Consider the following 18,658-nt stretch of genomic DNA (forward strand, 5'->3'; position numbering starts at 1 on the left):
GTCATGGCTGTTACTGTGGCTCATAGTTCTTCACTACAGTAGAAAATCAACTTTATCTCTCGCGTAGATCGTCTTGGCCCTAGCTCTTCGAAGACTCTCATGAATTAGTGAACAACACACGAATCGCCAATACATATTGATTGGTCTTACGATCTGCTACCACACGGTTGCGCTAGTTTTTTTTGACAGTGCTTGTGATCACGCGGGTAGCGCGTTTTGCCAAAACAAATCGCCCGACCGCACGATCCGTTTTTCTGTACACTAGCACACCCCAAAACGATCATAGAATTACACATTACCCATTCGGTTACAAACACACGAGTAAGCCTACTACTCCTCTCTTCTCTCGTGTGGTGAGATATATGAAAGGGAGCAGTAATTCTACGAATGCTTTTTGCATTATGATGACTCAATTAATTTACTGTAAGGAATTTTGTAGGGTATAATGATGGAATCAGCTCGTTTCGTTGGGTCGACTGTCAATCGAGCTCTTTTTGCTGCCACCACCATCCACGCCGCGCGCCACGTGCTCAAACTTACAGCTAGAATTGACTCCTGAACAAATTTTCCTATAAGTTTTGTTACTACAGTTACTCGTGTAACTACTATTAAGACAATTTTGTTTTTCAAGGTTAATGAATGTGCTGATATGAAATTTCTTGGAATACGTTTCATTAAACAATAAATTATAAATACTTATTTCCAAGTTTGTGCTGATGTTGATTATAAACCTATCTGCCGTAAAGATTTTACGAATTAATCGCTTTGTACTCGTGTCAGCGCATTCTTGAAACCATTGTGACGGATGTTTAATAAAACTTCATACATGTTTCGAAAACTGTGATATCAGCATATTTTTTGCCTCAAATCTTTAACCTTGAAAAAAAATCATCTTAATGTCAGCTACTCGTGTGACTTAAACCTAAAAACTGCCACGGATAAGGATGAAACTTTCTAATAAGGTAATCCCGATTGGCCGGAGTGATGGCGGTTGCGGTGGCGGTGGTGACGACGGAAAAAAAGCTCGATTGATGGTTGAACCCGAAAAAACGAGCTGATTGGCCGCGCGACCTGCCTTTGTGCTAGCTTTTTCGAAAACGCGCAAGTCTTTGTACTAGCTTGTCAAAAGCTCTCGGGGTCCCACGAGTAATGCGCATAGACCCTGACGCGGTTGCTTAGCTTTACGACGGAGTTTAATTTGACAGGATGGACACTCGAAGGCAACACCCGTAGACGTGCACACTGAGTGGGCTTACTGGTTGTGACAAGACCGTATTTGTCAGACGGTTTTGCGACACATTAACCGTATGAGTGATACTTGATTCAAGCAGATCATTTTTTTTTACGGTGAAAGGCAGCCTGATAACTGAGATCTCGGGAGTAATATCAAGTTCCACAAGAGATTACCACAAAATATCAATTTGGCGGGCGACCGTATAACAAAACTGGTCATTATTGACGATTTGATTCGCGAATCATCCGGTAGTGGTGGTATCGTTGACTTATTTATCAAAGGCCGTCATCATAAAAATTTGAGCGATATCTTTATCTCGCAAAATATATTTCAGCAAGGTAAGGACCAACGCGATACATTGGTCAACTTGCAATATCTTGTTATCTTTAGAAATTTACGAGATCGTGCACATCTTTCAAAACAATTGTGTCTAAAAAATCCGTGGTTCTTGCAAAAAGTATATTAGGATGCTACTTTCCGACCGTTTCGTTACCTTTTCTTGGATCTCAAGCAAAATACACCGGACAATTTTCGATTTCCAACTTGCATTTTCCCAGATAACAAGTATCTGTAGGTATTTGTGGTTAAAAAACAAATGAAAAAAAGTGACACGGCAATCCAAATTCCAATCGTATCGTTGTAATTTGTAAAAAAAAACAAAGGGTCCTGTTGCGCCAAGACGATACGACACTTATCAAGTACATTAACCAGTGCGCTTTAAACATTCTCGAAGGAAACGTTCCGCTTACTGCATTGTGCAAAAATGCTTGCGTAGACACGCCAACGGTCTCAGAAAACTTGTGAACGCAAGAATTTATTCGTCGTCGAAAAAAAAAATCTTATCGTACAACAAGAAGAAAGTTTCTTACCTGCTTTGTTAGGTCCGCTTCTTGGAACGGTGTTGACGATTCTGTAACAAACATGGAGCATGCAAAAAAAAAAAAAAATGATTTTTCTGCCACAAAAAATCGTGGACTGATTGCTAAGCACATTTCTCAACGGTGGTCTAAAATCTGTGCAAACGCCGGGTATATCGATGAGTCGACTTGACGCAGAAATGAACGATATCTTAAATTTACTGTATACCGACAAGTGAGAAGAATGGAAAAAATATCAACAAATTTTGCAACGGTATTTACATCTTGAGGAATGGTACAGTGGAAGAAAACGACATGCTGACGCGATCATGGCGAACATCAAGGCATTACAGGATAACGATCCCTCTGATGATGACGTCGACAAGTACGAAGTATAGCGTAAAGAGGAGGAAAGACAGGATGTCGATGTTATTGAAAGCGTAACAAAAAAGTTTCGTCAAAATGTTCGATGAACATACTGTTATTATAGGTGGCGTTCGAATACCACAGTCCAACATTATCGATCAGGTAAACATTGCCTTGAGAAACAGAAAAAAATGCACACTGGTGGGGTGTGATTAGTTTGCAGTGGCACTTCGTATGGCAAACATCTCACCAGAGTGTATCAGAGGCTCCCAAGTTTTAAAATTACTGAGCGACGACGACCACGAGAAGTCCAAATCACCAAATAAGAGTCCATGATCTACATTATATTGTGGAAGTTTTCTTGATAAAAGAGGTACTTAATCAACGGTTTCGCCGAGAAATCAAAAAAAATGTAAAAAAGTTGTGCCTCCGTCGAATAGCAAATCTTGTCAACGCTGTACCACCAATGCTCATAATTTACAGTAAAATCTGTGAACCATACATCGCAGGAGTCGTTCAATCGCGATTGTTGTGAACATATCAATGGACCCTCAAAATAACGCGTATAGCTGTGTTAACAAGGACATTTTCTCTCCTCCTATACCTACATACCATTATAATTTACCTCATATCACAATATTTAAATTGCTATAAGAGACCTGATTAGTACATCCATACCATTCAACTTTTTAACGCTGATGGTAACGCTTCACTTTGAATGAGCTGATTGAAAATAATAGATTCCTTAGATGACTAGTATATTGCAGGAAGTGGTGGTAATAAAATTCTCACCAGAATTTACGGAAAGGGTGGAGGAGGTGTTCGACGCATTTACGTTGGGTCCCCTTATCAACAAGGACACGAAGATATCGGATCGTTTCTTGGCAGAGTCTTTCGACGAATTTTAGTCAAAGCTGTTGGCAAAAAAAAATGTTCGTGCAGGTATCAACATTACGTCTGATGGTACCACTATAGATATACATTTCAAAGAGGCATTTTGCACTCGTGAGATGAAGTCTGGTAAAACGCTTGAAAGAAAAGCTTAGGAAAATTTTTACAAGCTTATGAAAGGTTCGGGATATAAAGTTGGGCGATTTGACGAACCTTTTGAGTTGCAATTGCTTCGTAGAATTGTACAGTCAAGGCGTGGTTGGCGTAAGAGTAAAAAGAAAAAAAAAGAAAGAGAACAATAATAAGAAAAAAGGAGGAAGAGAGAACTGTAACAGATATTTTTTAAAAATAAACTTTTAAAGAATGACTTTTGTACACAGTTGAACTACATTAATCGACGAATACATTGGTCTTGCACACATGATGCTTAGTCTTTGTTTTAAGTTGGCCGCCAATAAAAATAAAGAAGTGAATACTTATGTCACATCTAAAATCACAAAGGCGGGACCAATAAATACTTTTCTGCATTTGTTGTTCAACCAAGTCGATGTGTTTTATATTTAGAAATCTGTACGACCTCGTAACAATGCATACTTTCACAGAGTTTACTTAGAAATATGACTGAAGGCAAAATTCTCCCACTTAAAGAGTGCATTTAGGTGCGATGATACGGCGACAAAGGTGGACGATGTGTCAGATGCCAACGTGGAGCTCGTCAAGTTACGTACATTACTATCAGCAAAGAAATTAAATGATCTGATTGGTCATCTTCATTGCAATATATGCGATCAGGCAAAATTACTCATCAATGGTGTTCAAGTAAGGAAGCGAGTGAGACGCGTTAAAATAAGCCCATCTGTTTTCTTAGCCTGTACCAAAGCTCTGTCAAAAGGTACAGTAAAATATTCGCTTACGCGTGTTACAGTAAAAACTGTAACGATGCATAGCGGTATTCATGGTGAATTTTTAGATAATATTATTTTGGTCTAGTTACCTAAGCGGACAATCGGCGGTTTTGTTAGAAAACAAGCTTATAATGGCAATCGCACTATGAATTCATTTAATTTTTATTATTTCAATATTAATTTTCTTTGTTTGTACATTTGCGGTGTTCAAGCTTTTTCCGAACCATAACAGCCAGACTTTAAAACGAATAATTTATACGTAGATGCTTATCATACCTTGTTGTCGGGTACTGGCGCTCACTTTCTCCATGAAGGAGATTACATTAATCGCGAATATTATCTCAACGGTTACTGCTTCTTTGCTTTTGACTTAACACCAGATTTATTGGCAAACGAATGTTCTTATTGGAACCTGATTAAACACGGTAGTGTTAGATTGGATGTTCGATTTGCTGATGCGCTAACATTGACAGTTAACTGTATAGTGCACGCTGAGTACAAGAATCGATGCTTCACGTCAAATCATGGACAACTTTAGCGGCTAGATGGAGCCACTAACTACATATAATGGGAAATCGTGATGCTCACTGGTTGACAAGCAATAGATGATGGCTCCCATAAGCCATGATGCAGAACATGCAACAGCCACAGTACTCACGGCAAAGGCGTGCAGGGTCATGCAGCAAAGGCAATGACAGGGCGTATCGAATACGCAGCAGCATCAGCAGCAGTAGAAAAGGCGTGCAAAGTGCGTAGGGGTGGCAGAAATGGAGAAGGCGTGCACAGCACGCGGTTGCAGCAGCCCGGTGAAAAAACATGCACAAGTCCGTTGCACTTTCCGGAACACGTGCGCTGTCTCTTTCTTTCCCCTGTTGTAGCGGTATCACCAGCAAAGGAAATCTTCATGATGGCCGCCAACCGCTAAAAAACCCCACCTTGATCACGTCGGGGTCACCAATATAGGAAATCGTGATGCCTGTTGGTTGTTAAATAGGGGATGATAGCTTCCATAAGCCATGTGTTTGGGCAAGGGTGAATAAGTAGTACACAGGTGGATTAACTGTAACAGAAGAGACCTTCATTAACCTTAGCGTATACTATGTGACTGCCCTCGGCAGCCGTACAGATAAGAAGGAGAGCGCAGGATTTCTGCCACAGGAAGAAGCGCTACTCTTGCATGTAAGTAAGAAGGAGGTGGGCAAAGTAAGGTCGGCAAGGCAGAGCTCTGAGTCCCTACAGTATATTTACACTCACTGCCTAGACATGACAACTGTCTTTTAGTTTAGTTTCTGTTGGTACGCTCAACCATCCATAAATTGCAATGGACCTAATAGTCGACATTCAGTATTTCAAGGTGAAAAAAGACGTAACGGTACCGAAAGAAGTTCTATCGTTGCTTTAAACCAAGACTTTTCCGCATATTGGGTAGTGACTCCTCCTTGTGGCTTGCAAAAATTGAGTAAGGAGGCGCAATAATAGAATATTTTGTTCTCCCGACATCATCATTGATTTAATTTCTTTGAGAGTGAAGTACCTTTGAAATCAATTTTAAAAATTTTGTTGATAGTGGGAGAAGTGCGAGAAAAATTTACTTTAGGGATTGCGAAAAGTGGTACGATTTACATAAAATAGCTGTTTGTCAATTAATAATTTTAAAATACGAGACTGCATGTCTACCATTAAAAGATTTGTCATTAGAAGTGTATTGTACGCTTCATGCATTAAGACCGAATTATCAAAAACATTGGTGTGCTTAAAATAACGCTCATAAACTGAAATCTTGGCTATGCGAATGTAATGGACAGCCTAAAGATACTGCAAATCCTGTCGCAAATCATTACGCATACCACCAGTGTGTTCTCAGCCGATCAGATCCCACGGGTGTGGATGAAACCCACAGCACTCGTCATTAACACTGATGATCATACAATACCAGGTATGCATTGGGTTGCTACATACATTGATGCACATTCCAATGGTTTATATTTCGATAGCTATGGTATTCAAACTTATGTACCGCAGCACATTTATTGATTTCGTAAAAATTGTAAGAAACTGCGTAGAAATGTCGAACAGTTACAAAGCATATCATAAAATGTATGTGGTCAGTTTTGTTCGACGTTTTTGTTTCATATGAGGAACGGTTTGGTTTTAAAAAATTTCTTGATAATTTCTCCGCTGATTTAAGAAAGAATAAAGAAATTTGCCAGACGTTTTATTTCATTGAAGTGTAGTAAAAAAAAATTTGAGAAGCTCGGTGTCGGGTAGAGGCGGTTGTCTGGTGAAATGTTTAAAAAAAGTTGCAGTAAAATGTCTTTGATAAAAGTGTATCCATGAATATCTTTATAATTTGCATTCTGCGCACTCCAAAATGTCTACTGGGAGATGCTTATGTTACATTATTATGAATTCAAAAAATAAAGGATGCCAGCGTTATACAATCCTACCTCTGAATGTTTATAGTTAGTAAAAAATTTCATACTTAGCGTTTTTACCCATGTGCGATACACGATCGTACTTGTTTCAATTAACGTTGTTCTGAATGTGTTGTCGACGCAATTTTTCATGCTGCAACGTGACTTACCATCTTTGAACGTCTTTCACCCTGTCTCTTTCGATTTGCGACTAATCTAAGAAAGTCGTTAGTCTCTGACTGATCTTTATACCGTCAATACAATTGAACAAAAAAATGGAGTTCCAGAAAAAGAGGGTTAGAGAGTCGGTAGTAATCGATCTCTCAAGCGTAAAGCAGTATCAACAGTTACCTCCACAGATTTTTTGCAAGCTTTATGGGTTGAATAAATCATTTGGCAAAAAAGCCGTAGTTGGTCTGAAATATAAGAAATTACTTGACAACGATTGGGAACCTGCAGTTCGTCTCTTAAGCACAGATTTCGAAAGAATTTCTTTTCAAGTTTTGGATTGGAACATATTCAAATTGGTGTTTACAGACATTAAGAAGTATTCTACCATAAACAACAGCACCTTGCAGGACATCAAAATTTATAGCACCAACTTGTCCCTGAAGTTTACTGTGAGTTATAACGATAATGCTATTGAGCTTGAAGAAGGACGAAAACAAGGTGTGAGTTGTAGTGTCGCGAAGCAATACTGTCGTAGTTTACTTCTAAAAAAGGTGACCTTCGATTATTTTAGCGAATTCATTGTCAAATGTATTGATTGTAATTTAAGTGTATTGAGTGATGTATCGGATTTGTTAACTACTGTTGTAATCAAATTTGTAGATTAAGTTTTAGAAAAAAGTTGTAGTATGCATGAAGTGCACATCGATTATTATAGACCTGATACTATAAAGCAAATTGTAAGAGATATGAATGATTTAGATTTAGAGAGTATCTATGAAAAAGTCATGTCTTTAGATACGATGAAGTGCGAATATTGAATCAATGAATATGTATGCAATTTTATTTACAACATTGCGTCACCATACAATTGCTTTGTAGAATCTTTAAATTCTAAAATAAATTAATAAACGTGTTTACCTTTGTTGTTACTTACCTAAAATTAATACCATATCCTTATAGTTATTTTGATGTTATGATTTTATTAAGAAATTTTGGACTCTTCCTATTGGAGAAAACTATTATGAGAGAGAGAGTTAAGTTGAGTTGAGTTGAATTTATTTAATCGACAATGGACTCAAGGTCCTACAACGCCGAGGCATAGTATATATATTATAAAAAAAAAACAAAATGACTGAGCTAATACAATGGCATCAGCCTAACAAAATTCGCATTGATAAATCATAAAAAAAAAAAACGGTATAACAAAAATAAAGAAATAAACTTAAAAGGAAGAAAATATAAATATATATATATACATACGCACATGACTCGTGCATACACACACATATATATTCAAAAGTAAATATATACAAATATATATCAATAAGAGAAGGAAACAAAAACAAAAAAAATCAAATATAAAAACATAATTTAGTAAATAGTAATGCGCTATGAGCAGAACACTTGCACACTATAGGCGACCAAACGTCTTATCAATAAAGTAATTGTAAAGGAGCACCCTGAAACAGGGCCGATCATAGCATCGGCGTACATCATGCGGAAGAGTATTCCGTAGTCGTGGACCAGCTACGCGGAACGAATTTTGATAGTAAGAGGTGCTAGCATATGGGATCACCAAATCAAATTGGGAGCGACGAAGGGAGCCACCATCTCCAAGAGGCCTCAACTGGAGTTGATCAGCAAGGTACTCAGGTAGACCATTTTGCAAGATCGAGACCAAGAGGCATAACGAGAGGTACACTCGTCGCTCGGTAAAAGGCAGTATACGAAGTGCTCTGTATACAGGGATGATGTGTTCGGAACGACCAACATCGGTGACAAATCTTAAAGCAGCATTTCTGCAACGAGACAACTTAGTAACCAAAACACCTGATAGGTCCAATGCAATGCTGGAACAGAAATCAAAATAGGGGAACACGAGGGCACTAACTACATTTAGGCGAATTGAACGGGGCAAGGCGTCGCGGCATCTCTGAAGACGAGCGAGGGCAGCATAACTCTTTCGAGAGGTTTCAGTTGCAAAAGGGCCCCAAGAAAGGGTAAAGTCAAGAGTGACACCAAGTAGTTTAATTGTATCGCTGATCTGGAGCAGTTGACCATCAAGGGTAGGGGCATGGTCAGCCTCACAGAGAATGGTGGACAAATTTCTTCTAGAGGAAAACCATATGGCAAAAGAATTGCGCCAATTAGGAGAAAGACAATTGTCATGACCCCAACCCAAAACATGATCCAGATCATCGTTCACGACCGCAACAATACGACGGATCTGGCCAACTGGACCAGAGAATTTTAGTGCGAAATCGTCAGCGTAGAGATGGCACGAGCAAGATGTAAGAGCTGAGGGCAAATCATTGATATATAACGAAAATAATAGCGGTCCACATAGAGTACCCTGAGGAACACCCGAACAACGATCAAGCCAACCAAAGGTCAAACCGCCCCGCATTTTAACCGCCTGTGAACGCCCAGAAAGAAAATACTTGATCCAGCCGCAAGCAGAATCGGAAAAACCAAGAGAAAGGAGCTTTATTACTAGCACATCAATGTTGAGCTCATCAAAAGCGTGCCGAAAGTCTACGGACACTAGCAACGTGACGTGACCAACATCCATGGAGGCCCTAATTTCATCAACAAGATTGATCAGTGCAGTATGAATACTGTGGTGCTTACGGAAACCCGACTGCTGGGGGCACAGCAGTCTGTTAGACTCCATGAAAGCTGACATCTGCTTGAGTGCCACTGCCTCGAGAAGCTTCGATGGCGCGCATGTCACGCTAATGGGCCGAAAATGATTCAACTCAGAGGGTTGTTTCACCTTAGGTAGAGGGGTCACAAGTGCTTTCTTCCAAACAGTCGGGAATATACCCGACTGAAGGAAACAATCAAATAGTTTAAAAGGATGGGCGTAATGAAAGGCATGGCGAGTTTCAACATCTGTAACGTGATTCCATCTACTCCACAGGCATTGGTCTTTGATCCACTAAAAGCCTCAAGCAAACTCAACTCATTAAAATGGCCGAAAAAAAATCCATCCTCAAATGGCACGTCACATGATCGGCCATTAAAGGAACCAGTAACCAATGGAGCACCTACAAAATGTCGATTAAGGGCGTCACCATCGAATGCGATAGCAGGTGATGCACTCGTACTCGACGATGCTCCAATATCACGAAGACATTTCCACATGTCCGCAGGACGCCTACATGACTAAAGCCTATCTTTATTATAAGCGTAAAGCGCATTTCTGGAAAGCACTTGCACCCTGTTACGCAGACGGCGAAAAGCTACTTCATGTATATCACGCCTGGTTCTCTTATACAACCTCCACTCCCTATTACGCTCTCGAATGAGAGAATGAATCTCATCCGTCATCCATGGGCAAGGGCGGCGCCGAGGAATGAAAGCACGGAAAGAAGCATGGATGTTAAAGAGGTTAGTAAGAGCAGTCGTAAAAAATTCAACTTTCTCCTCAACATGACACATACGAGAAATAAAATGTCAGTCAACCGATATAAGATCATGCTTAAAATCATCCAGAATAAGGCCCCTGAATGAACGGGATAAAATAGGCTGAGATTCAAAGGTCGAAAGAGGAAAACGGATTTCTAATAATACAACATCATGCCTGGAGACACCAGGAGCGCCGAATTGGACACTCCTCTCAACCATGCTCGGGTCGCTAATGCAAATGTAATCTATGGTACTATCCGAGGTGGCAGTATGATATGTCGGATCAAATGCCGTAACCGAGAGGCCCAAAACAGCAAATGACTCACAAAGTATTCTGCAAGGAGTAGTGTTGACTGTCCAATCATTATTGAGATCACCCAAAAGCAATGAGCAATCGAAAGCAGTCGAACAATTCATGACAGCATCCTCAACGTCCGACCAATAGCCGCACTTAGGTGGATTATATACAATAGTGCAGAGAAACTTGAGTTGCAGTATAGATAATTCGAGTAATAAAAACTCAGGTCGGAGAGTGTAGGCATCAGTACGAGCCGAACGAGAGACATCACGAAATTTAATAGAATCATGAATGTAAGCTGCAACGCCAACACCACCCCTACAGAGCCAATCATGACGAACGAGGGTATAACCCGGAATATCAAATTGGCCAAAATGTTTAGTCGGCTTCAGCCACGATTCATTGACAGCAAGAACATGCAAACCATTCTCAAGAATGATTGATCTAATTTCCTGAAAATGCGGTTCAATAGATTGCGCGTTACAATGTGCCACTTTTATTAAATTGGAATTACTTGATATAGTTTGTCGAAGAAATTTTACGATCGATCAATCTCAACAACAGCGGGCAGGCTGCCCTATCCGAAGCAGCATGAGCGACAGATTTCAGCTTTGAATTCACACAATTTACGCAGCGGTATTTCTGTTTATCAGTGACCGTGCACTCACGACCAGGATGCTCCCCACTACAACGCTCACAAGATAACCGATTCATTTTACTCACGAACACATTTTATAATTTCGTCTTTGTCGAGCTCTACGGGAATATCGTGAATAATCAGACGAGGCGCAAGCTTGACATCCGGCTTTAACTCAAAACCTGCTTCAACGAGCGCAGGGCAGTTTTCAATAAAAGAAGACTTCATCGAAGAACCCTCAAGAATAACAGTACCCGCAGGGCCCGAATAGACACGCGCATTGAGACCGAGTTGAACCGCGTCAACCACACCCATTACTGCCTCTCTAGCATCTTTAGGACGCTTAAACCTGTCCTTCGCATCATCCGTCGGACCAACTACAATACGCTGCCTTGGTAAAATTTTGATTGGCTTAGTACGCGGAAGTAATACGCTGTTGAATGGTACATTAGACGAACCGAGTGCAGTACCACGCGATACTGCACTCGCATAAGTGCGGGCAGGTAATACATTAGTATTGCTACATGACGGCTTCACAATCGCCTTCGCGGCACGGGAAACCAATCGGCATGCACGATTGAGAGCAGACTTACATGACGTTGAAGCGTCGTCTGCCGCAAGTCTCGAAATGTATGCATTAGATATCTGTGTAATAGCCTTGGAGAAGGCAACAGCAGCATCGAAAATTGCTTGTCTCCTGGGAGAAACCTTCTCATTACCATAAGCAGCAATTAAAGTAGCACGGTATTTGTCAACATCTACTAAAAGCTTATTGACATCATCACTCGTTAGCGCAAAGGGAATATCTTGTCGGTCACTCGCAGTAGACTCACAATCAGAGAAATCGCCCTCGCTAGTCTCGCTACTGACAGACATACCTTAGCATAACACCATCACAGTAAATAAACACACCAACACTGATACGCTCAACACAGCCAAGTCAAGAAGTCTTAACAAGCAGTAGCAGGCAAAACAGGGAGCACCAAAACCAATGACAGTAATAGTAAAAACAACAGCCACCGGATGGCGCCACCAGCAAGTGAAGCTGATCTTCAAGGAGATGATGTAGCGTCCAGGACTCAAGGCCACCAATAGAATCACGAAACGACGCAATCACACTCACCCAGCCACACCGCAGCCTCAGCCACCCCCACCAAAGCTCCAGCAGTACACCAGGTCACCCAGAGAGCACACCAACAGCAGATAGCAGATTGAGGTTAAGGCACCACAGCAGGGCAAAAAGAATTAAAGAGAGAGAGAGAGAGAAAGAGGGAGAGAGAGAGAGAGGGGAAGGGAGAGAGAGGAGAGATAGAGACAGAGAGATAAATTTTAGCCTCTCTAGTAATTAAATAGCGAGGGAGCCCTACCTCCGCGTATAAAGTTGAAAAGGGGAACCAATCTTGGTGGGACATGCTGCCCGCTCCACTTGCTTCGTCTTTTGTTCATCATGGGAAGCTCCTATCTAGATGATGGAATTTGTTGTAACGGGCCAAAGGGTTGCAACAACTACTCACTTGTATTATTATTTGTTTTTCTACAATTATTTACGGGCATTGGTAATTAAAATTTTGACACGTCTTATTCACTAACTCAAAAATCTTGTTCAACTGAACGCGTGCATTATTTCCTTGATAATAATTATTTACCTCATAACAGTAACTTTCTTTTAAAAAATCGTATTATTTGGAGAATCGTGCTCTATTGAAACAATACTAATAGCAATTGCCATAAAAACTTTTAGCAAAATTTTTAATGTGTTTTTAAATCTCTTAAACTTACAGCACTTTTTTTGTATTTAGTATTAGTAAAAAAAATGCTTCTAGTCCTTTAGAAAAATAACATCCAATCTACCTTCAGTAATTTTTTTTTAAATTGTGGTCGTCCTTTCCATTTTTTTATTTTGTTATAAAAATCGTTGTATTGATTTTTTTTGCAATACAATCGACTTCATTCGAATTAAACCAAACTTTTATTAAGATGAACTGGTAGAACAGTAACTGCATGACTTCTTTTACTTACTAAAAATTTTCGTATTTTCTTTCCGGAATTTATAAAATGCCAAATAATTTCCAGAATCTAACATTCAAATCTCTACTTTGCCATTAAAAGACACGTTTAATTACCTTTTTGCGGGATTTTGGATTTTTCTTAGCTAACGCGGTTGGAAAAAATTCTGCACATTGTTAAAAGATTTTGTTGTGTGGCTCGCGACTTTGGCTTCGTCCTGTAAGTCTTGTTCACTGGAAAAAAGGTTAATGGATCTTTGCTGGCTGGGTGTGATCAAGTAGTTGCAAGGGTTACAAGAAGATGGGGGGCTTGAGCCGATATCCAATATCCAGTATCAGGAGTCCCAAGGAACCAGAAGGTCGTGAGAACATGGTGAGTACGGCTCGTTTGTTTATGCAGTGGCTGTAGTATGCGAAAGGTGCGTGAGACAGTGAGGGAGACGCGTTTTCGTGCCCATATCACCGGATTAGCGGCTTCCTGAGGCCGGAAGTTATTGGCTACGCGACACATGACTAGCTGTGGTTTGGGTCCCAAGGAGCACTTTGTGACCTTCTCGAGCAAACCAGGTAGTAGCTGCCGGTTCGTGGTTAGTGGCTTCGGGGCTTACGAGTAGTAGCTTCTCGGGGCCATTATAGTTGCTCCTTGGGGGCATTTTGATGGTGGCACTAATAGTGAGAAAAATCCACTATTGTGCAGGGTATTTTAAGCTGCGGTGCCGATGTACGGCGCGCGGCGGTCGTACAAGACAAACCGGAGCTGCACAGTTGTTTTCCTAGCGTTGCGCTTGCGGTGATTCTGTGCGTGTTCCGAGCTGTTCGGGTACAACATTACGAGATATATAAAGGGAGGTGAAATTGGCGAGTGATCAAGGGGAGGCCTTTTTAATGACACTCCTTACGACTTTATAGGAAATTTACATAAAAATATGTTTATAAAAAGTGGCTTATGTGAACAATCATATGCATGGAAGAGGGGGGGATTGATAATGTGTGAATTCTACCAGGTCATTTACGTATATCTTAGAAGCATGTTAAGTCTACATAAGTTACTTGCACTCAACACACATGTATACTTGTAAAATTATGTTTACAGAAAAAAAGCACAATCAAATGCTTAACGCTGTCACGAAAATTCGTGAGATCTACATAATTAAATAGATATGAAAATTTTCTGTAGATGTTCAATTAAACAAATTCGTTTAAAATGTTAAAAAAGATTTACAAGATTGAAAAATTCGGAAAGGCATGAAAATTTATAATTCATGAGTTTACAATGTGAATTTTTTTTTTTTCAATGAATTTTTATTTCAATACACAAATTGTTTGATTTTCTTCAATATTCCAGGATATTGTTGTAAAAATTTCACTATCATACAAGCTTAAGATTTCTAAGAAAAAATATCAAAGTCTCGTGTATAACACGCGAATGAATTGGGGCAATAAAATCCATGAAAGTCAACTACGAAACTAAATGAAATCTTTTCCCAAACTATCAAGCCCGTCAAACTCAACTGGACCTGTGATTTAACCGCACATGCAATTCACCCTTAAACGATGAAACTGACCCTTATGTAACTGAATTAACTTTGTTCAAAAACCTTAACAAAAGAACTGTTAAATATTAATGTAGAAATTAAGGAGATTGTAGGAGGTGCATGGGGAATACGTGGAGAAAAAGGAGGAAGTAGGAAATGTTATGTTATATAAAAGACAGCAATAAAATTAACGAACAACAAGGTCTTTGAAAAGAAATGAGTAGCGGTTGGAAGACGATTGGATGGGAGAATAGAGGCTGGATCTCTTCAAAATAACTACATATAAATACTTTGCTGTCGTGGTAACCCGGTAAAAAAAAAAAAAAAAGAAAAAAACTAGATGGAAATACTAGTAAAGCTTCATCCCCCTTGGCTCCTTGTGCGCCAACCCCTAATACTCCATCTCAAAGTAAGAGATGTGTAATTGATTATAATTATTTTATTTTTAGTCTTAAACAATAAGTCATGTGATTTCATACTTTCGAAATTAATGTTTACTGCGTATAAATAGTTTGTATTACTCCAAACTATATGAGGTATTATATTTATTGCGGAAAATAAGGTGATATTGCTTAAATATCTATGTGCTGCTCCATATACTTGATCCATCTCAGATCTAATAGTTCAAACATGGATCCGGAAATGATCCTACACTGAAGATTGTTTTTATTTTAGATAGTACAAGGAACACATACATATGCTTCACTAGAAGATTAAATTAAACTACTCCAGTGTACATTGAATACCATAGAGAAACACAGTCAAAAATTTTTCTGCACAGTATTTTGATCATTTATCTTCACTGTAATCAACTAAAACAATAAGTTTCGACTCTTCGACGATCTAAGACACTTCTCTCTCGCCCTTTATAAATTTATCGTTCATAATAAATTGATGCTCATTTAATGTTTAAATAAGGAATTACATTATTATTTTAATCTTATGTATAAATAACTAATCATACATCCACGAGACAGCATAATCTCGCCAAAGATACTTCCAAATGTTTTGCGATAAAGATACTTTTACCTAGCATATTCTGTCCATTATTATTTGCAATTACCCGAATGAAAACAACCTCAGTCATTTTGTATGATTTTAATCCAGCCTGGATCCATGATATTTGTGAGAATTCAGGTGCGGTCACATGGAACACGCAATCCACAATACATAACCACTTGAGCCCATGAGAGTGAAACAGAGACACACGAAAGTAGCACTCTCACTCTCATGGGCATAAGTTGTTCCCTATTGTGAATTGCGTGCTCTATATGACTACGGCCTAAGCATTATTTATAAAACTTTTTCATTTTAATTTATTTTGTTTCCTTAAAACAAAAGATGATTTATTAATGACATCTACCTAGAACATGAAAGCATTTAATCTAAAAAATGACTTGGAAAATCATTACATGTTGGATCCAGATTGGATTTATCCATAACGCTTTACATGGAGGTATTTACCTTCAGATGGTGCCACCTATGCCAGAGCTTAGTACCAAATTTTCGAGCATGAAGTCAGCTTAAGTAGAAATAAAAGTAGGCTGCCGATCTTAATCGCCTGGGACAATTCAAGCAATCCAGCCTGGCCGCAGATAGGTTTGCTAAGTCAATTTAATCCTTGTCTTACCAGCAGTCAAAATATTTGTTGAAAATACTGTCAAAAAAAGTTGATATAATGTACTGTTTGAAAAAAAATGGTTATCCAGAGTACAGAAGAAATAATGATAGATGTAATAGTCACATATATAATATAGAAAATAGTAGCAAAAGAATACTAGCTGACGATTCTATGGTAGTACACTATCATAAGAGTTTGTTGTACAAATATAATCGTCATATAACTCTTGAATATTGCGCATCTATTCAAAGTATAAAGTATATTTTCGATTATATTCAAAAGGGAGCTGATAAAGCATTTTTTGAAATTATGAAAACTGATATAAAAGCTAATGAAAATGATGAAAAAAAATTTGACGAAATATCAGAGTATGTAGATAGTCGTTATTTGAGCCCTACGTCTGTACAGTCGTATGTACACACAGATATCTTTTGTATTTCAGAACTTGAAATAGCAGATACAATTCCTCACACACCTACATGTATCTATATATAAGAGCGCGCGGTGGCTCAGTCGGCTAGGTCGTGGATTGGCACGCTGGGAGACCGTGGTTCGATTCCCGGCCAGTGCGACTTTACGGGCAAGTACCTCTGTGATTTTTCACATGTGCTTTTTCACCACGCAATGCTCCTCGAGGAGGGTTTAGGCGACCTCCTCGCAGCAAAAATTGCCTAATTTCCCCCTACCCCCCTTCCAGTAATGGGAGGCCTCCCATCCCTCTTCCCTTCCTTCTCCAAAGTGCTAAGTGCCCATAGTAGTGCCCTTATTAAAAGGAGCCGGACGTAGAGCACTCTAATATAAAAAAAAAAAAAAAAAAAATCTATATATAAATTTATATATGAGACTTTTTTTGTCAAACAGAACAAAGATCTGTCTAAAATTCTATAGGACGTTAACAATGTTTTATGGGCGTAAACTGTAGCTTAGTTAGTAGGCTTTTTTTGCCGTCTATCTTTTTTCCACAATTCAAAATGGCGGACCAATATGGTGGCTGTAGTAAGCCAAAATCACTCTGAGGTAGCAGTTTTACCTAATTTAAAATAAATTTGGACCTTCAAAAATTTCAATTAAAGCCTAATAATGTGTATTTTTTATCGCTGATCACAAATCTATGCTTATTTTTAATTAAAAAAAAAAACTTTATAAAAGTGTCATTCTTTGTTTTCTTTCCGTCATTATCCAACGAAGTACAGAGAATGGACGAAAATATTCCTCTTCAAAATAAAAAAAATTTTTTTCTTTGAAAATAATAGAACTCACTTTTTTTGAAACTGTCTTATTTATTTGTACCTATCTATTTTAGAGATAAATTAAATGTATAAAGTTTTCACACTTTAAAAATAAAATTTATCATGTATAAACTACTTATGAAGACAGTAAACAGTTATATACTTTTTTTGTGTTTTACTTGACATAAAATACCTCATACGACCTACGTTTTCCTGATGTATATAATTTTTTTACCAAACATATCATATTGTGGTAGATATTCTATTTCAGACATTTCTGGTATTGAGCAGTTTAGTGCTATACTGTTATTTTCTGCTAAAAAAAAAAAAAAAAACAACACGATAATCCGAAAAAATGAGACAATAAAGATAATTTTAATTTTTTTAAATATTTGTTAACAAAAATAAATTTTTCGAATTTTTTACATTTTTTCGAAGTTTCTTAAGGTTAGAAAGGATTCGTTGTGTGCTCAATCAAAAATAAGCATAGATTTGTGATCAGCGATAAAAAATACACATTATTAGGCTTTAATTGAAATTTTTGAAGGTCCAAATTTATTTTAAATTAGGTAAAACTGCTACCTCAGAGTGATTTTGGCTTACTACAGCCACCATATTGGTCCGCCATTTTGAATTGTGGAAAAAAGATAGACGGCAAAAAAAGCCTACTAACTAAGCTACAGTTTACGCCCATAAAACATTGTTAACGTCCTATAGAATTTTAGACAGATCTTTGTTCTGTTTGACAAAAAAAGTCTCATACATGAATTTATATATAGATACATGTAGGTGTGTGAGGAATTGTATCTGCTATTTCAAGTTCTGAAATACAAAAGATATCCGTGTAATTTAAACCAAGGGGAATCCACGTGTGTATTACTTTGTATTGCATCTGACATTTTAATTTTTACGAAACAACATAAAATTTGTATTACAAAACTCCAAGTAAAAATTGTCCATAGAGTGATTATTAAATAAAAAATTTAGATTCCAATCGCCATTTTGTATCGACCATTTTTAAATTTCATAATAAACGTAATAAGTTTGTAATCAGAGATGAAAAAGATCGTTTGTAGTAATTTA

The 18,658-nt window shown here is 38.3% G+C and overlaps 1 protein-coding gene across 1 annotated transcript in view; it reads left to right on the forward strand.

The window, feature by feature from the left end:
• The first annotated feature begins 13,491 nt into the window (after positions 1 to 13,491).
• The window catches only part of Frl (formin-like protein), a 285,761-nt gene continuing 280,594 nt past the window's right edge, over positions 13,492 to 18,658 (forward strand). The window contains exon 1 of the mRNA XM_089595744.1: positions 13,492 to 13,563. Within this exon, the coding sequence (XP_089451870.1) occupies positions 13,492 to 13,563 (72 nt within the window). The remainder of the gene's footprint in view (positions 13,564 to 18,658) is intronic.

Source organism: Copidosoma floridanum, unplaced genomic scaffold, assembly GCF_036245765.1.
Source record: "Copidosoma floridanum isolate Cflo_tuat_1 unplaced genomic scaffold, Cflo_Japanese_pri ptg000027l, whole genome shotgun sequence".
Classification (NCBI taxonomy): domain Eukaryota; kingdom Metazoa; phylum Arthropoda; class Insecta; order Hymenoptera; family Encyrtidae; genus Copidosoma; species Copidosoma floridanum.